The 17,064-nt window shown below is 40.7% G+C and overlaps 1 protein-coding gene across 1 annotated transcript in view; it reads left to right on the top strand.

The window, feature by feature from the left end:
* Nucleotides 1-17,064, top strand: part of exoc4 (exocyst complex component 4) — a 525,449-nt gene that overhangs the window by 201,683 nt on the left and 306,702 nt on the right. The window contains exon 9 of the mRNA XM_041202882.1: nt 12,331-12,427. Within this exon, the coding sequence (XP_041058816.1) occupies nt 12,331-12,427 (97 nt within the window). The remainder of the gene's footprint in view (nt 1-12,330; nt 12,428-17,064) is intronic.

Here is a 17,064-nt window from a genome sequence, read left to right as displayed (position 1 = left end):
TTTTTTTATTAAAACTGTGTTCCTGTTGTGTTGGAAAAGGCTGTTATTAACTGTATTATTAGGGTCACTTCCTTGCACAGATCACAGTGTAGCAGGGCTATGCTACAAGAATTGTAATTAAAGTTTTTGGCTGCTCTCTCTGCTTTGTTAATGTCCAATTATTGTGCTTCTTATTGGTTTTTAGATTCCCTTACATTCTCAGTGCTTTATTCCAATATCAGTCTTTCTCTCCAGAGGCAAACCATTCTGTATTAAAAGGAGAGTTATGCTGTAATAGAATTATTGTGAGAAGCATAATTTTGTAAATGCTGTTAAGTAGAATATTTTAGCTATGTAATGCATTCTTAATTGAATAAATTATAAAATGTTGCAATGGTCAATACAGAAGAAATAAAAGTTGTGAACAAGAGTTACATGAAGTTAAACATATTTCCAATTTGTCAATATTACTATAAAGCCATATCAAGAATGACTTAATTTAATTATTGAACTGGAACCACTGGCTGAACTTTGAAAGACTGAAACAGCATTCCAGAGATGTAAAATACCAGCTTCTAAGATGGAACACTTGCATGAATGTACCTTACACATTGCAAATTAAAATGTTGTCAGCTTGTCTGGAAGAACCCATCAGAGACAATTACTTTGGAGGAATATGAATAACCACATCTCCTGACCCATTCATAAAATATCCAGTCAGCACCTGGGCCTTCATCTGGGTGGGGACAAGCCATTAGACATAATGACTTTGAACACTGGACTCTGGCTGAGAAAGGAATTCATCCAGCCATAATCTCATGCCCTGTCCAAGAGACAGGAAGAAAAAAAAATATATATATATATATATATATATATATACCCACGTCAGCCTGGCTACTTTATAAAAATAGTTTTTCTGTTTTTCAAGATGGACAGTTGCTAGGCTGACAAAAATGGCTGCAGCTGATCACATGCTGTTTTCTGAAAGATTCTAAGCTGTTCCAATGGACGAAGGCTACCTTATCATGCTGGAATGGGACTTGTAATGTATAAACATTCCAGCCAAACTGACTCAAAGAATTCGTAGACGATAAATCTGCACCAGCCAGCGATGGACAAAGGTAGAGCTATTTGTGAATCCTAATCTGCAAGGTTGTGCTCATGACCTCACCATTACCTGCTCCTGCTGCTCTTTGAATTTCTTCAATTATACAACTCTTGAATTTTATCTTCAGTCCCTGTTTGACCTGAGAAGAGAAGCAGGACTCCAGGAAAGCAGCCTACCCCTGTCTACGTTTTTACCATCCAACTAGTAGCAGCCAAAAGAGCTCTGTCCAGGCCAATGACCTGGCCCTCATCTGTACTGAACTATTGAAACCTTGGAACTTATGTATCTGTGCCTTCAAGAGTAATTCATCTCAATGTGCCCTTTTCCATTGTGGAAGTCCACGCTTCTGGAAAGTCTGAACACTCTGCAACAGTTTCAGCCTGTTAACCTCTGAAGGAATATGTCACTGGACTTGTGATTCTGGACTCTGGACTCGGGTGAAACCACAACTCTTTTATTTTTATCGTGGTCTTGCCCTGTACCCCGTCTTTTCCTTATCTCTCTTGTGTGAGTGCAAAAAGAAGCGCATGTTGCGAAACCCCTGTCCCACCTTTATTATGTGTATAAATAAACAAAACCTCTTATTTTATCTTAAGTTTGCTGTGGGGTTATTATAGAGGATTGGATATTTCCAAAATTGAAGGGTTGCGGAAAATGTGCAGGCAATAAGGACGGCAAATGGAATCTTGGCATTTATTGCTAAAGGAATAGAGTATAAAAATAGGGAAGTGTTGTTGCAGCTGTACAAGACATTTGTGAGACCGCACCTGGAGTACTGTGCACAGTTTTGGTCCCCTTACTTGAGGAAGGATGTAGTTGCACTGGAGGCAGTTCAGAGGAGGTTCACTAGATTGATTCCAGATATGCGGGGCTTGTCTGATGAGAGATTGAGCAGTTTAGGCCTATACTCGCTAGAGTTTAGAAGGATGAGAGGAGATCAAATTGAGGTATATAAGATGCTATAGGGGATAGACAAAGTAGACGTGACGCGGATGTTTCCCCTTCTGGGGCATTCAACAACGAGAAGCCATAGTTTTAGGCAAAGCGGCGGTAGATTTAGATCAGAGATGAGGAGGAATTACTTTTCTCAAAGGGTCGTGAATTTGTGGAATTCATTGCCTCAGAGTGCAATGGATGTTGGATGCTGAATAAATTCAAGGAGGAGATAGACAGATTTTTAATTAGTAATGGGTTGAAAGGTTATGGAGAGAGGGCGGGAAATTGGAATTGAGGCCAAAATGAGATCAGCCATGATTGTAATGAATGGCAGGGCAGGTTCGAGGGGCTGAATTGCCTACTCCTACTCCTAGTTCTAATGTTCTTATGTGAGTCAAACCTTGAATATATGTTTCTGAGAGAGTTGCAGTGTTTTAATTATTTCTATTTCGACTGGGTATTAAGTACAATAAATACTATTCTCGTTCTAAAAACTTACAAGGAAACCTGTCTGTCTGTATCCTTTATAGTCACATCACATAACAACTCAGCGAGTGTTTAACTATTTAAGTGTTGCCTTTTTAAAAACCCTGTTGCAATCAAATGAGTGGAGAAAATGTGGAGCCATTCGCCCCCTCTTCACCTGATTGTAACAATATTAAGTAAACAATAGTCTATGGATTATTTTTCATTGGTGAATTATTTTATCTGTTAATACACAATGGTGTTCCCAATTTGCTACAATTGCCATTCTTCCTTATATTGATTTTTGGATAAAATGCATTACAGTTTCATTTTTATTCAGATGTGTGTTTCAGTGCTTTCCCCTCCGCTTATGCCTCTTGGTATTTCCAGGATGACTCAGTGAATATGTATTTGGTTTTGTATGCAGTTGGCTTAAATAGAGCCAAAAGGTTAAATGCAAATTGTGCCCACTGTTCCCATTTACAACATGTGTAAGTCAGGAGGCACAAAGCCTTGGGTCTTTCATGACAAAGTCATGTGGATGAATAATGAATGGTCAGAGATTATCTTGGACTAATTGGGTAGAAAAGTTGAAATGCAGAGATGGATTTTTAATGTAGGTAACCATGCAAGGTTATTAAAAACAAATAACAGACTTGCAGAAAAGGGTTTGGGAGCTTTCATCATTATATTCTAAACATCTGGTCAGTAAATTGGTCATCGATAAAGCAAATTGTGTCGTAGTATTTACCTGAAGAGCATGGGACTAAAAATTGGAACAAGATATAGTTGTTCAGATCAGTGCTGATGCTAGTTTTGGAGAGTGGCAAGTAGATTTTGGTAGCTTACAACCAAAATTGTTGCCTGACTCAGATCCTTAATCATGTCTACCCTGAAGAAGAGTCATATGGACTCGAAACATTGCCTCTGTTTCTCTCTCCACAGATGTTGCCAGACCTGCTGAGTTTTTGCCACATTTTCTGATTTTATTTCAGATTTCCAGCATCTGCAGTACTTTACTTTGAGATTAAAACCATATTGTTTAGCATAAAGGAAGAGATACAAAAAAGTAGTTGGAAGGTCTTGATGGTTAAGCTTAAAATCTTTTTATATGAATTCAAGGAACATTAATATCCCAAATTCAAACAATTTATTGGAAGCTTATGAAAATACAGGTATTGATATTCCTAGTGTTACTGATTTATGGTTTAAAACAAGCTGGACAAGAAATAGAGCTCAGACATCATGTATGGTTTTGGAAAGATATCATCCATCTTGCGATTCAGCACTTTACCACCTTCAGGACTCAACATTGAGTTCAACAATTTCAGGTCATTGCCATTACATTTATTTTTTTGGACAGCTTCTGTTATATAATATTCCTGCTATTTCCATTTACACCTCCTCTAGACCCATCTTTTGTTTCTTTACTTGTCCCATTATCATCCCCGTTTCCCTTGTACCATCATCCTTATTGTCATTTAATCTCTCTTGCCTTCCATGTGTCATAGATCCTCCCTTTTGCTCTCTGCCCTCCCCCACCCCCAACTTTCCCTGCCTGTATACTTAAAATCTCAACTTTTTCCTGTTCTGATTAAAGGTTATTGACCTGAAATGTTGACTTTACTTTGCTCTCCACAAATGCTGCCTGACCAGCTGAGTACTTATAGTATTTTCTGCTTTTATTTTGAGTAGGAGGATATAGGGAATTGCTACTTGTTAACTATGAGGAACCCAGGAATAAAATGGTCAGTCTAAGCAATATCACAGACTGAACCCATGACAGCTTCTTAACACAACATGTGAAGTAGAGTTACTGGGGCTGTTATGTCAAGTGTTTTATTTCGTTCACCACCAGATTAATATTTTACCTGGAAGTAGAACACGTGATTCCAATAGCTGTTGTATAGTCAGGGTTGATGTACCAGGAAGCCCACTCTTTGGGTGGACCGAAAGTGACCTTAATCAAGTGAGAAATGGGAAAGTGAATTGGAACGGAAATTACTTTTCAGGTCTACTTTTAAAGATTTCGGAAAAGAAGTATATAAAGATAGTTTTTTTTTTTAAAAATGCGAGGTATCGAATGCAAATAAAAGGAAAAGACCTAAAAATATTGGAAATCTGAAGCGATAGCACATCATGCGGAATATACTGAAAATGGGAAGGGGATGGGGGAGTGAAGATGGTTCAGATCGGATCATATGCAGGAGAAGGGGTGGAATGCCAAGAGTAGGAAGGTCCAAGAGCCTCTTGTGGAGTCAGTGGAACAGCTGCTGTTCCTGACACACAAGAAAAAATTAAAAGTTAAACTTAACTGGGCCTCTTCTGGAATTGACCTTACTTGTGCCAAGATTTTACTGCACCCCTACACTTAAATAATGACGAGGCCCCTGCTTGTCTGTTACAGATATCCTCAATGCTTCCAGAAAACAGACAGCTAAAATTACAGCATTTACAAACTCATCAGCAGTGTTGCCTATGGTCACCTTTTTAACCACTCACCCAACCCATCCCATAAATGGTTAGGGTTAAAAATCAGCCCTTTCATCTTGGGGAATTAGAAACTGATGTAGGGGTCAGAGAAAGATTTGTCTTGAAGAAAGTCAGATATCTGCAGGGTATTAGGAAGTTGCTTCTTTCATTTGGCACAGGCATTTTTATTCATCAAATTAATGGTGACTCTGGGAGAGTTGCCAGCATTGAGAGTCAGCTCGTTCAGTCTTGGGGTCAGAGCTTGTTGATTTTCTTTGTATCGTTCCTGCTACTGTTTCCCTCTGCTTTCACATGTAATTTAATTAAATCTTTGGGTAATGAGAATTTCCTTTGTATGATTGATTCAATTTGATTGAGTTGCCACGAGATATGACTCAACTTTGACTGGATGAGAATTTTTGAGTCATGTTCACGTCACAAAATGACTGTTTTCACCCAAATTTCATAAATTAAAACATAACTTCCAGTTCAAGGTGGCATTTTCCCTAATATGTTTTGTTTTTGTTATTTATTTATGCCAAATTTTTTTGTTATATTCTTAATTGAATTTAACAGGTTAATTTTGACAGAACATTTTGTTCATGTGGTCTGCCACAAAACAGGATCAACATTAATTAAAATTTATGTATTTGCTTATAGATGCATGATCAGGTGCTTCAGTAGTTATGATCAATTAAATTACTTAAAAAGTCATAAACAGAGAGGCTTATAAGGTAAATAAGATTTGCATACTGATGATTTGCACTTAAAGGGTGAAATTTACTTTCCATTGAAAGGAATTCTTGACTTGAAATTGCAATTTTAAAAAATGCCTGCACTACCTGCACATGTTGGAGTTTGTCCAAAAGAAAGTGCTTCTGGCATTACATTTCTGACATGTCATTCGTATGCCTGACACCAGACTCCTGAGACAGTTGCTTTACTTGGAGCTCTGTTGTGGCAGGACAATCCCAGGAGGACAGCTTTAGCATCCCTGACCACATAGCCGACTCATGAGAGACCCTGGCTTGTGACAGACCAAAATAGTGAAAGCTCAATCAGGAAGACACTAATCATATCGAGAGACATTCTTAGGGAATGTGCAGAGGTGAAGTCAAGGCATCGGAGGAAGTGCACAAACCTTAAACAACCCATCCACCCAACCAGAGTCTGCAGATCCCACATTGGATCCATCAGTCATCCAAGAACCCATCAAACCGGAGTGGGAGCAAGTCATCCTCAATCCCAAGGGACAGTCTAATAAGAAAACACTACAAATAGTCTTTGATAACACTCGTCACTACAAAAGCTCATTGACTGTAAAGCACTTTGAGACGTCCAGTGGTTGTGAAAGATATTATGTACGCAAGCTTTTTTTCATCATAAGCTCACAAGGTAATTTTAGGTGATTTCTTCAAATGAATGGAAGCATACCCTATCATAGTTATGGAGGTAAAAAGAAGTGCAAGTTGAATTTAGTATTGGTAACCTTAACCAGTAACTAACTTTCACTTCTCTCTCTCTCTCTAGTTCACTCTCACTTGCTCTGAGTCTTGGGTTCTTAACCATGGCCTTGCTTTTTCTTTGCACCCCCTCCCTACTCCCTTGACCTCATCCACATCTTTAGTCCAAAAAATTGCTGTTTTTCTTCATTATGATAAGTATTTGTTGGGACTGATGACCGGTGTGCAAGGCAGGGAGCGCAGCTTGGTATCATCTTGTGAGCACAAACAAGCCTGAGCCTCAGCTGCAGCATAATATATGTGTGCGTCCTCTCCAATTCACTCAAACGCTCTGCACACGTGTTGCTCACATCAGACATCAGCTGGGTGGGGCTGTGGCGGGCAAGAATCTGGACTGATTTCTTTTTTTGAACTTTTGGATATTTTAATTGCTTACCATGATAGAAATGTTATTTTTAGGGGTGTCCACTAGATTAAATTATGAACAGATGCAATCACTGTACATCAGAGAATATTGTTTTGCTAAGGCTTAATTGTGGAGATTTTTTTGTGAAATCTGGGAGAAAATTAAGATTATGGGCTTGCGTTTGGTTATATCCTCCCCTTATTATTCTTCAGGCAGGAGAACTGACAACTTATGAGAGAGAATAACATTAACTGACTTTAATAAGTCGCCAAAAGACCCAAGATGTATAGTAAATTTCGGAGACCATATTAAATTGGTTGCAATGGTTGTAAGGAAATAGAGGTAGTTTAAATAAGTTATATGTGTGTTAGGAATAAGCTATATCTTTAAGTTCAATTTATATTTTTTTACTTGTGAGTTAAAAGGTGAAACCTGGGATCCAGTTTCATTTCTGAATGGAGACAGCAGGCCTAAAGCTTTGTTTGTAAACCTGCATTTCTAATGAGGTTTATGACCCTTGAAGTGAAAAGCTGTGTTTGCAAGTGTGTGTGGGGGGGGGGGGGGGGGGGGGGGGGGGGGGGGGGGGGGGTGGAGTTGGGGTAATGTTTTAGGAGAGTTAAAACAAGGTTAGAAAAAAATTGGTCAGTTGCCCAGCAACTGGAGGCCCCACAGAGATAGAAAGATAGTTTGTGTTCAGTTGAAAGCATTTGCAGCATAAGGGGGACAGATAACAAGTCCCAAACCAAAGCTCAGTTGAAACCAGGATTCTAGGGAGGCTGAACAGCAGAGGGACAGATAGCAAGTCCCAAACTAAAGTTGAAGCCAGTTGCAAGGAGAAGCTGGACACAGGAGAAGGTACTAGAAATTAAAGAAGCAAGTCCCCAAATCCTGGGAAGTGGAACAGGAAAGTCCCAAGAGGGCACTCTAGTCTAAGGACAGGAATCTGGAAAAGGTCCTGTTCTGTGGAAATTCAAGTAAGGAGCAGGGAGGAAGACTCCAAGCTTCAAGCTTAAAGAGAAGAAATGTGCAGGAAGCAGACTTAAAGCAAAACAGAAGCTGGATGATCCAAGGGGACAGCTGAAGGTCTGTAACTCTTTGCTAGGGGCATGTGAAGCAGTGGTGTTCTGCTGACATGGCTGAGTTAGTGAGAGTGTTTTTGGAAGAAAGCTTGAATGCACTTGGTGACTCGGGGCGAGGAACATTGGAAGGAGAGTTCAGGATCCATGAGATGGACCCTTGTGGAAGACATCGGAGAGAAAGCATGGTTGGGAGAAGATTCCAAAGCGATTTCTTGGAGAGTGGAGATTGGAAACCCTCAAGTCAAAGACAGAGTATGGTGTGACAAGGATCTGGGGGGAGTTGATGAGAGATCCATAGCATCTGTTTGGGATGGCATCTGTGCTTCAGTGGTGTGTGCCTGACCACAGGTCATCTATTGGTTTACGTTGACTGTGTACTTACTGTGAACATGAGAGTATGTGACAGTTTTTGTTACTTGTGTTATTCTTACGAACCTGTATACATCTGTGAAGTTATAGTTGTGGGTGAAGGGGTATTGTCATATGGCTCATCTTTTCTTGTTTAATAAGCGTTTTATTCTTTTGTCAAAAGTCCAACTCAATCTTTCCCTCTTAGTCCTCCTGTTTCTGATTTTACTTAAATTCATGACCCTACTCTGCTGTTTTTCTTTCAATCCAAAATCTCATTCTTGTCGGCCCTGTCATTCTTATGGTCCCAAGTTTCCATTTGCCTTGCTCAACTTTATCAAATTCCTCTTCCAGCAAGTTATGGCACAAATTATGTTCAACCTGATGAGTGCTGGAAAATATCTAACTAATGCTACATGCTGTGAGATGGCTCGCACCAGCAAAATTTGGTCCTTTAGTTGTGAAGAAGCAATTTTACTGCATTATCTAAATATTATTATTGCCATTCATGAAGAGAGGGGGCCTGTGCATGCAGCCTGGTCTGGCAGTGCCATTATCAAGCAGCTGGTCAATATGAATTACCTACATAACTCTTGCTCCTTTCCTCTGAGGAGCTAATTCTCAACATTTTTCAATTAAGTTCCAGCCTTTTACAAGGTCAGGCTGTTGCAAGGTGTGAACAAATTGAATAAAGGCTTTTTCACACATTCACTGCTTTACTGTGTTTTCATTTGGCATTTGAATCTGTTGGTTTTGACATAGGCCGTGTTTGTGGGCAAATTGGTTACATAGAGATGCATTTGTTGGGAATGGGGCCTCCTCAGCTGTCACAAAGCTGTGCCTAACATGAATTTGTGGGCAGATCTCTTTGGGTTAGACTCATTGGGATTTTACTGTAATAGGTTTTGAGCAAGTGAAAGGAGGAAGGGTTGGAAGAAGGGCGACAGAGAAGTCCTGTGATAGGGTGGAGGGCAGGAGAGATTAAATGGTAAAGATATCGTGGTACAAAGCCAAAGGGCGTAATGGTAAAGAAATAAAAAATGTGTATAGAGGAAAAGTAAATGGCAGGATAGCAACTGTCCAAATGCAAAGTATAGGGATCAAGAAAGAAATGAGAAAAACAAGTAGCAAAAGCGAAACAAAATGGGGCAGAGCTAATGATCTAAAATTGCTGAACTCGATGTTGAGTACAGAAGGCTGTGAGGTGCCCAGCTGAAAGATGAAATGCTGTCAATCAAGCTTGTATTGAATTTCATTGGAATACTAATGGGTTAAGGGTAGAAAGGTCAAAGTGGGTGCCAGGTAAAGAATTGAAATGACAGGTGACAGGAAGCTCAAGGTCATGCTTGGAGACCGAATGGAGGTGTTCCCCAAAGCAATTACCCAATCTGCGTTTGGTCCCTCCATTGTAGAGGAGATCACGTTGTGAGTAGCAAATAGAACATAGTAAATTGAAAGAAGTACAAGGAAATTGCTATTTCACTTGGAAGGAGTGTTTGGGGCCTTTGATGGTATGAGGGGAGGAAGTAAAAGGTCATTGTTGCACAGCTATGCCTTTTTTATCTCTAGAATTGACTATTCAATGCTCTCCTGGCTAGCCTCCTCTACCCTACGTACATTTGAGGACATCCAAAGCCCTGTTCTCTGTATTTTAACTTGCACCAAGGCCCATTCACTCATCACCCCTGTGCCTATGTGTAGGAAGGTGATCAGAGACCCACAAAATTATTTTTTTCTATATGAGGCTATGATCACCTTCCATCACCCCACAACCCCTCAGTTGTAGAAGGACTTGATGTTTCAGGCAAGAGGCGGCAGTAAAAAAAAAAGCACCTGTTGAGTGCTTGCCAAATCTTTTAGAGTTCTTTGAGGGTGTAACAAGCAGGGTGGATAAAAGGGAACCAGTGGATGTAGTGGATTTCCAAAAGGCACAAGATAAGAGCTCAAGATGTTGGGGGTGATGTATTGTCATGAATAGAGGATTGGCTAAGAGGAAGCAAAGATTCAGGATAAATAGGTGATTTTCAGGTTGGCAAATTGTAACTAGTGGAGGCCCACAGAAATCAGTGCTGGGGCCTACAGACTTATTGTAGCCAAATTTGTTCATGTTCTGACACGATCAATATAACGGTCAAAATATTGTGTAACACACTGCTGTGTCATTGTGTGCACCTTGTGTGCCACTTAAGATTGTGCATAAACATTGCTTATACTTGATGGTCTTCCTCTGTCAATGATGACAACAGTAGCAATGAAAACAAGTAACATTCACACTACTCAAGTGCCAGCCAATGACTATTTCCAACAAGAGTGAATCCAGCCATCTTTCCTTGATGTTTAACAAATTTACCATTGTTGAAATCCTCTACCACCAACATCCTGGGGGTTACAATTGATCAGAAACCTAACTGGACCAGCCCCATAAATACTTGGGGACAAGAGCAAATCAGAGGATGTGAATTCTGCAGCAAGTAACTCGCCTCCTGACTCAGCCTCCAAAATCTGTCCACTGCCAACAAGGCATAAGTCAGGAGTGTGATGGAATATTTTCCACTTGCCTGGATGTGTGCTGCTTCAACATCACTTGAAGCTTGATACCATACAGGACAAACAGCCTGTTTGATGGGTACCCCACCCACAGCCTTCAACATTCACTCCCTCCACCACTAACGCACAGTGGCAGCAGTGTGCACCATCTACAAGATGTACTGCAGCAGTTGGCCAAGGCTTGTTCAACAACACCTTCCAAACCTGTGATCTCTATGATAAAGAAGATTGGGACAGCAGATGCATGAAAACACCACCATAAGTTTCCTTCCAAGCTGTATACCATCCTGACTTGGAAATATGTTGCCATTTCTTCAGTGTTGCTGGGTCTAAATCCTGGAACTCCCTCCCCAACACCACTGTGGATGTATCTACACCACAGGTCTGCAGTAGTTCAAGAAGGTGGCTCAACGCCACCTTTACGAGGCTAATTAGGGCTGGGTGATAAACCTAGCTCTGCTGGCAATACTCTTATCCCACAAAGAAACAAAAACACAACAGCAACTTGTATTACTCTAATGCCTTTAACCTAGTAAAATGTTCTCAGGCACTTCATACGAGTATTATCAAGCACAATTTGACACCAAGCCAAATAAAGGAGATATGAGAACAAGTGATGAAAACCTTGGTCAAAGACTTAACTTTAAAGAGGAGAGAGAGATCTAAATAGACAGAGAGATTCAGGGAGGGCATTCTGATGCTTCAGGTTTTGGCAGCTGAAGGCTGCCAATGGTGGAGTGATTAAAATTGGGCATGTGCAAGGTGCTAGAATTGGAAAAGTTCAGATATCTGAGGGTTGTAGGGCTGGAGGAAGTTGCAGAGGTAGTAAGGGGTAAGGTCATGGAGGGTTTTGAAAGCAAGGATGATTATTTTAAAAGTAACATATCACCAGACCAGGCATCAATGTAGGTCAGTGTGCACAGGGATGATAGATGAATGGGACTTGGTACAAGTTAGGATATAGGCAGCAAAGTTTTAGATGAGCTTGAGTTTGTGAAGGGTGGCAAATAGGAAGCCTGTCCTAGTTGTGGGCACTGAATACAACCCCATCATGTTTAAAAAGCTAGAGTGTCAAAAGAAAACTGGCAGTGTTTTTCTTAGAAATCAAGACTCCAACTTTATCACTCCAATGTTTTGAACGTTCTCTTTCATTAAAGCAAGATGAGCCAGCAAACCAACAATGCGCTGGTATGACAATGTGGTTTCTTCACTATTCAGTTACAAAGTTAATTGACCTGTTGCACAAATGGAATACATTGGTGGCTGACCTAAGAATTTTTCCCACAGCAAATTTTTGAAGTGGTAGCATGTGAGCACTCTTTGGCACTCAACACCTCTGGATTACTGCAATCAAGCAATTTTTATGCCGTTATATATCAGTTTACTCCAGAAATATTATCCGGTTAAGGAACAGTGAACTGTGGTGGTCATGTAACCATTCAGTTCACCATATCCCCATGAAGTAAGGTCTTTTTGGAATCCAAATATTTGACTTGAGAGTATAATCCTGGTTGTATTTCTTTATAGGAGGGGCTGATGACAATCTAATTGAAGGAGGAGGCACAAAATTTGTCTGCAAACCTGGGGCTCGGAACATCACCGTTATCTTCCATCCATTGTTAAGGTATGGCCTGAGTCAAAAAGTAAGGTATTGACTGATATTGTCTGAAATTACTCTTGGGTACAAATTACTTTCAACTGATAGCTTTTTGCTGTTAGATACAATTTTTGAACTTCCCAAATTATTTTGCATAATAGAATCTAGAAATATAAGGTAATATTATGTTGATTCTACAGGGGGCAATATTTCTGATTTCATTCTAATGCCCTTTTTAAATTAACTTCAGCGTTGCTGAAAAAATATGTATAGTTGTTTGCAGGGCTTTCTAATTGTGAAGACATAATTTTTTCCAAATGGCGCACGGCTTTCACTCAGCTACAATATAAAATCTCTCAACTTGATGAGTAACCAAAGTGCTAATGGTTTCCTCCTCATTACTAACTCCATTCAAGATTTCTCCAGGTCTTCCAGCTAAAATCAGGAACCTAATCGGTGTGCAAATCTCAGATTCCTACCAATTTGTGGTGCAGCAAATGACAACATTTAATACGCTGTGCAAACAACACATCATAATTCTTGCGTCTTTGTTACATTACTATCGTTTTGCAAATTTAGCCCTGAAAGGATTGCAATTCAGGTTTGTTTACACATAACTATTATCAACTTCAACCATTCTTGCATCGGATATCAAATAGCTCACACATAGTATTTGCAGGCAAAGATGGATATCTATTCTCCAAGTCCAATTACAATTTAATTTTCTACCCTATTTCCCTATCCTATGGGCCCTCTAAAGGTGACAGTCAGTTAAGGCTAATTAATGTTGAATTAAGACTGGCTTTGCAATGTGGAATCATGCCAAATGAAAACTCAATTAGAAGTGCCAAAAGTTACTTAGGATCTTTAACAGCTGGTCGAGGGAGTAAACCTTTGCGCCACCTGTTTTGCACAGGATTTGAGTCCAGGTTCCAGCAATTCAGGATATAACGTTCCAACACACTGTATTTCCCTTTGCACCCACTTAATTGTTTTCAAAGTTTATGAAGAGGAAGCAAAACCTAAGAAAGTAAACTTAGATATAGTTTTTGATTGGCTTCATTAAACTCTTAATTTATCTCTTGCTTTGCTCATTGCCCATTTTAGTTGCTAAGGCTGCTGCAGCCAATGACACTACAGATGGACTGCAGTGGTTCAAGAAGGTGGCTCACCACCACCTTCTCAAGGGTAATTAGGAATGAGCAGCAAATGATGGTCTTGCTAGCAATGATCATATCCCATCAAAGAATAAAACAATTCAGTGGGAAAGATGCATTGCTAACTTTTTTTTTACAAAAAGCAATTTTTCCAAAAGCGGTAAGAGTGACTGCCTTTGACATCAAGGCAACATTCAAGAAGCCCTAGCAAAGTTAAAGTCAATGAGAATCGGGTGCAAAGCTCTCCAATGGTTGGAGTCCTATCTAGCGCACAAAGATAGTTGAGGTTTTTGGAGGCCAATCATTTCAGCCCAAGTTTTCATTGCAAGGGTTCCTCAGGGTAGTGCCCTAGGCCCAACCATTTTCAGCTGCTTCCCTCCTTTACAAGGTCAGAAGTGGGTATGTTTGCTGATGATTGTACAGTGTTCAGTATACCAATCGCGACACCTCAGACACTGAAGTTGTCTGCGTCCATATGCAGCAAGACCTGGACAACATTCAGGCTTTGCTAATAAGTGACAAGTAACATTTATGCCATAAAAATGCCAGGCAATGACTGTCTCCAATAAGAAAGAATCTAACCATCACTCTTTTACATTCAACAGCATTACCATTGCTGACTTCCCCAACACCAACATACTTGGGGTTACCATTTATCAGAAACTGAACTGGACTAGCTATATAAATACTGTGCCTACAAAAGTAGGTTAGAGACTGGGAATTGTTCAGCATATAACCCATCTCCTGACTCCCCAATGTCGTATAAGGTTCTGGCATGTACAGGGTTAATGTGGGACTGAGTACAGTACCACCCACACAATGATGTAAGAGAGCACATAACCCACACCTTTGGTCAATCTGGTGTTGGACAGAGCCATGTGTACCAGCAAGCTTGGAGACAGCTCCCAGTTTACTCTATATTTGTAACTAGTTCTAAGAGTCAGTAAAGCCTGCGTATAACTACGAAGATTTCTTCAGACCGACTGAACTGTAACCAACATTCTACAACAAGGTGGCAAACTCACCTCCTTGCAGTAAACCTGAGACCTTGCAGAAAATAACTAACATGTTGGGAGACTGAGAAAAAATTCAGCAAAGCTCCCTGACCTGAAAAGAAGCTGCAGAGACGCAGAGGAAAATTCGCCAGAAAAAATCCTCCAAAGAAAGGCTTTGAAGCTGGAGGTGCAAATTTAACAATCCTTACTGCAACAGAAGACTCCATTGAATCTCCTTCGGAAGTCCAGCTTCTAATCCTAGGAGTGAGCTAAATCTTTTAAACGCCAGGCTACAGCGAATGCTGAGAAACATTAAAATAATTCAGAGCCAGAAGTGCAGTTTGATTAAAACGCCGGTCACTAAAACCCAATCCTCGAGTCACTGTCTGAACACATGGTATCTGAGCTTGCTTCGCAGCTGAGAAAAAGCAAAAGCCAGGATTCAACAAGTTTGCAACTTTAAGGTAAAGCAATGAGCAAGAGAACTCGGCAGGCAGTTCATATTGGCAGCCATTGTTGATTTTTTTTTTCCAAGCTGTGTCGATTGCCTGCCAAAACCGGTAGGTGCAGGAAATCCCTTTGCCTCCAAGTGAATGGCAACATGAAATTCAGAAAGCTCTTAAAGCAGAACCTCCACTTTTAAAAAATGTAACTATGGATCAGCATTCTACACTTGCAAATCGATTTGCACTAATCCAAGACCCAGATCAATCACATGGTTGGGGACTTTGGAAGAAAACATTCCTAAGATATAGGATCACTTCAGGTTTAGACAAAAAGTCAGAAGCAGAGCAGGTTAACTCACTGTGTTCCTTGATAGGCCCAATTGTGGACAATATATTTGCAAGACAGTGAATCAATGAGTCACTTAAATTTGAAGTAGTACTGAAACCTTTTGATATTTATTTCAATCTAAGAAGCAATAAAATACTCAAAAGAGCTAAACGTAACAAGCGAGCCCAGCAGCCAGGAGAACCCGTTTTTTCATTCTTCAATGATTTGTGTAGGATGGCAGAATGCAGAGACTAAAATCTGAACTCATCAGAGACAGAATAGTGGAAGGAGTGGTAGGAATGCGCAGACGCACATTCTCTGATATCGTGCAAGCAAAGGAAGATCTTAACACTGGAAAAGGCAATCCAGGTAGTTAGGTAGTCAGAACTCCATAAGCAGCACAGAACCATTTTAAGGGGAGAAAATAAACCGTGGTGCAGAAACCAACCCCAGTTCACCCAGTTAAGCAACAAAGATACAAGGATACTCCAGGCCAGGGAAAGCAGTACCCGAACCGGCCAGCAGAGTCACCATGCCAATGGTGTGGAGTAAAGTGCCCCCACAGGTGAGATCAGTATGCTGCAATTTTAGCCCAATGCTCAGTGCATCAGGATTGGACACTCCAGCAAACTCTGCAAGACAAAAGCTCTGAAACATACAGGTGGCCCAAAGATCATCCACGAGGTCGAGACTGCAAGCCCAGATGACACACAGCTTTGCTTCTTGGATAAGGTCAAAGATCTTGATTTCTCATTTTGAAACACAGATATTTCAGTCATTGGCCATTTTACAAGTTTTAAATTAGACACAGGAGCCAGTGGATTAGTCCTGCCAGACAAGGAACCGCGGATAACAGACCTCTGGCTTTTAACAGCCACACCACTCTATGGGCCCGGAGGAATCCAACTTCCATTCATAGGCATGATTCCGGAACCACTAAGGTATGGCAGCAAACCAGTCTTGAAGCTGATGTAGTCATTGGTAACCAGTCTTTCTCTCTCTTGAGCAGCAATGCCTATATATAGCCCCGGCTCTCTTCTAAACAGCAGATGTCAAGACAGCCACTGTCGTTAATCATACATTAACTGCAGGTTTCCAAGTACTCGAACAAAAAAGAGTATCCTGACTGGGACTTCAGCTCTGAACTGCCTTCTTTTTTTAAGGAACAGCTTCATCCATTCTCATTACAGGTGCCAAAAAACCTTCAATGGTCAGACCAGCCAACCACCAAAGAGGTAACCATGACGCCTCCAGTGGAAGACGTAAAAGAGAGCAACCAGCAATCCGTTGAGCCTCAACCTCCGGCTCTGACAACGGTACAGCAGGTTAACACTGCAACCACCAAACATACAATGCAACACCCAGCCAGCATGCTAAAACATGGTAGCAGCTGCCCACGGCCAACAGTGAAATGCAGAGGTGAGCATATCACTAAATCTCATTCTAGTCATAGAAATGCTCATCTTCACTACAGCGGACATCAGTACAATCCACATGACAATGGAAGAAGCAAAAGGAATGACAAGGAGACGAATATAGTGTTCAGCAGAAATTAGCTTGGGTAGCAACCACCAACCAGTGCAACAGCCGAATGAACAATGTCCAGTTCAACATGAAGGGATGGAAGAAAAGAATGACAAGATACCCAGATGCCAGAACAACCTCCAAAACTACAGGAAGACCCAGCAGCAACAGAGCCTACCATACCTCTGACAGTAATGCGAATACGATACGGCAG

Source organism: Carcharodon carcharias, chromosome 13, assembly GCF_017639515.1.
Source record: "Carcharodon carcharias isolate sCarCar2 chromosome 13, sCarCar2.pri, whole genome shotgun sequence".
Classification (NCBI taxonomy): domain Eukaryota; kingdom Metazoa; phylum Chordata; class Chondrichthyes; order Lamniformes; family Lamnidae; genus Carcharodon; species Carcharodon carcharias.
Note: the sequence above shows the minus strand (reverse complement) of the source record. Positions and strands in the feature narration are given on the sequence as shown.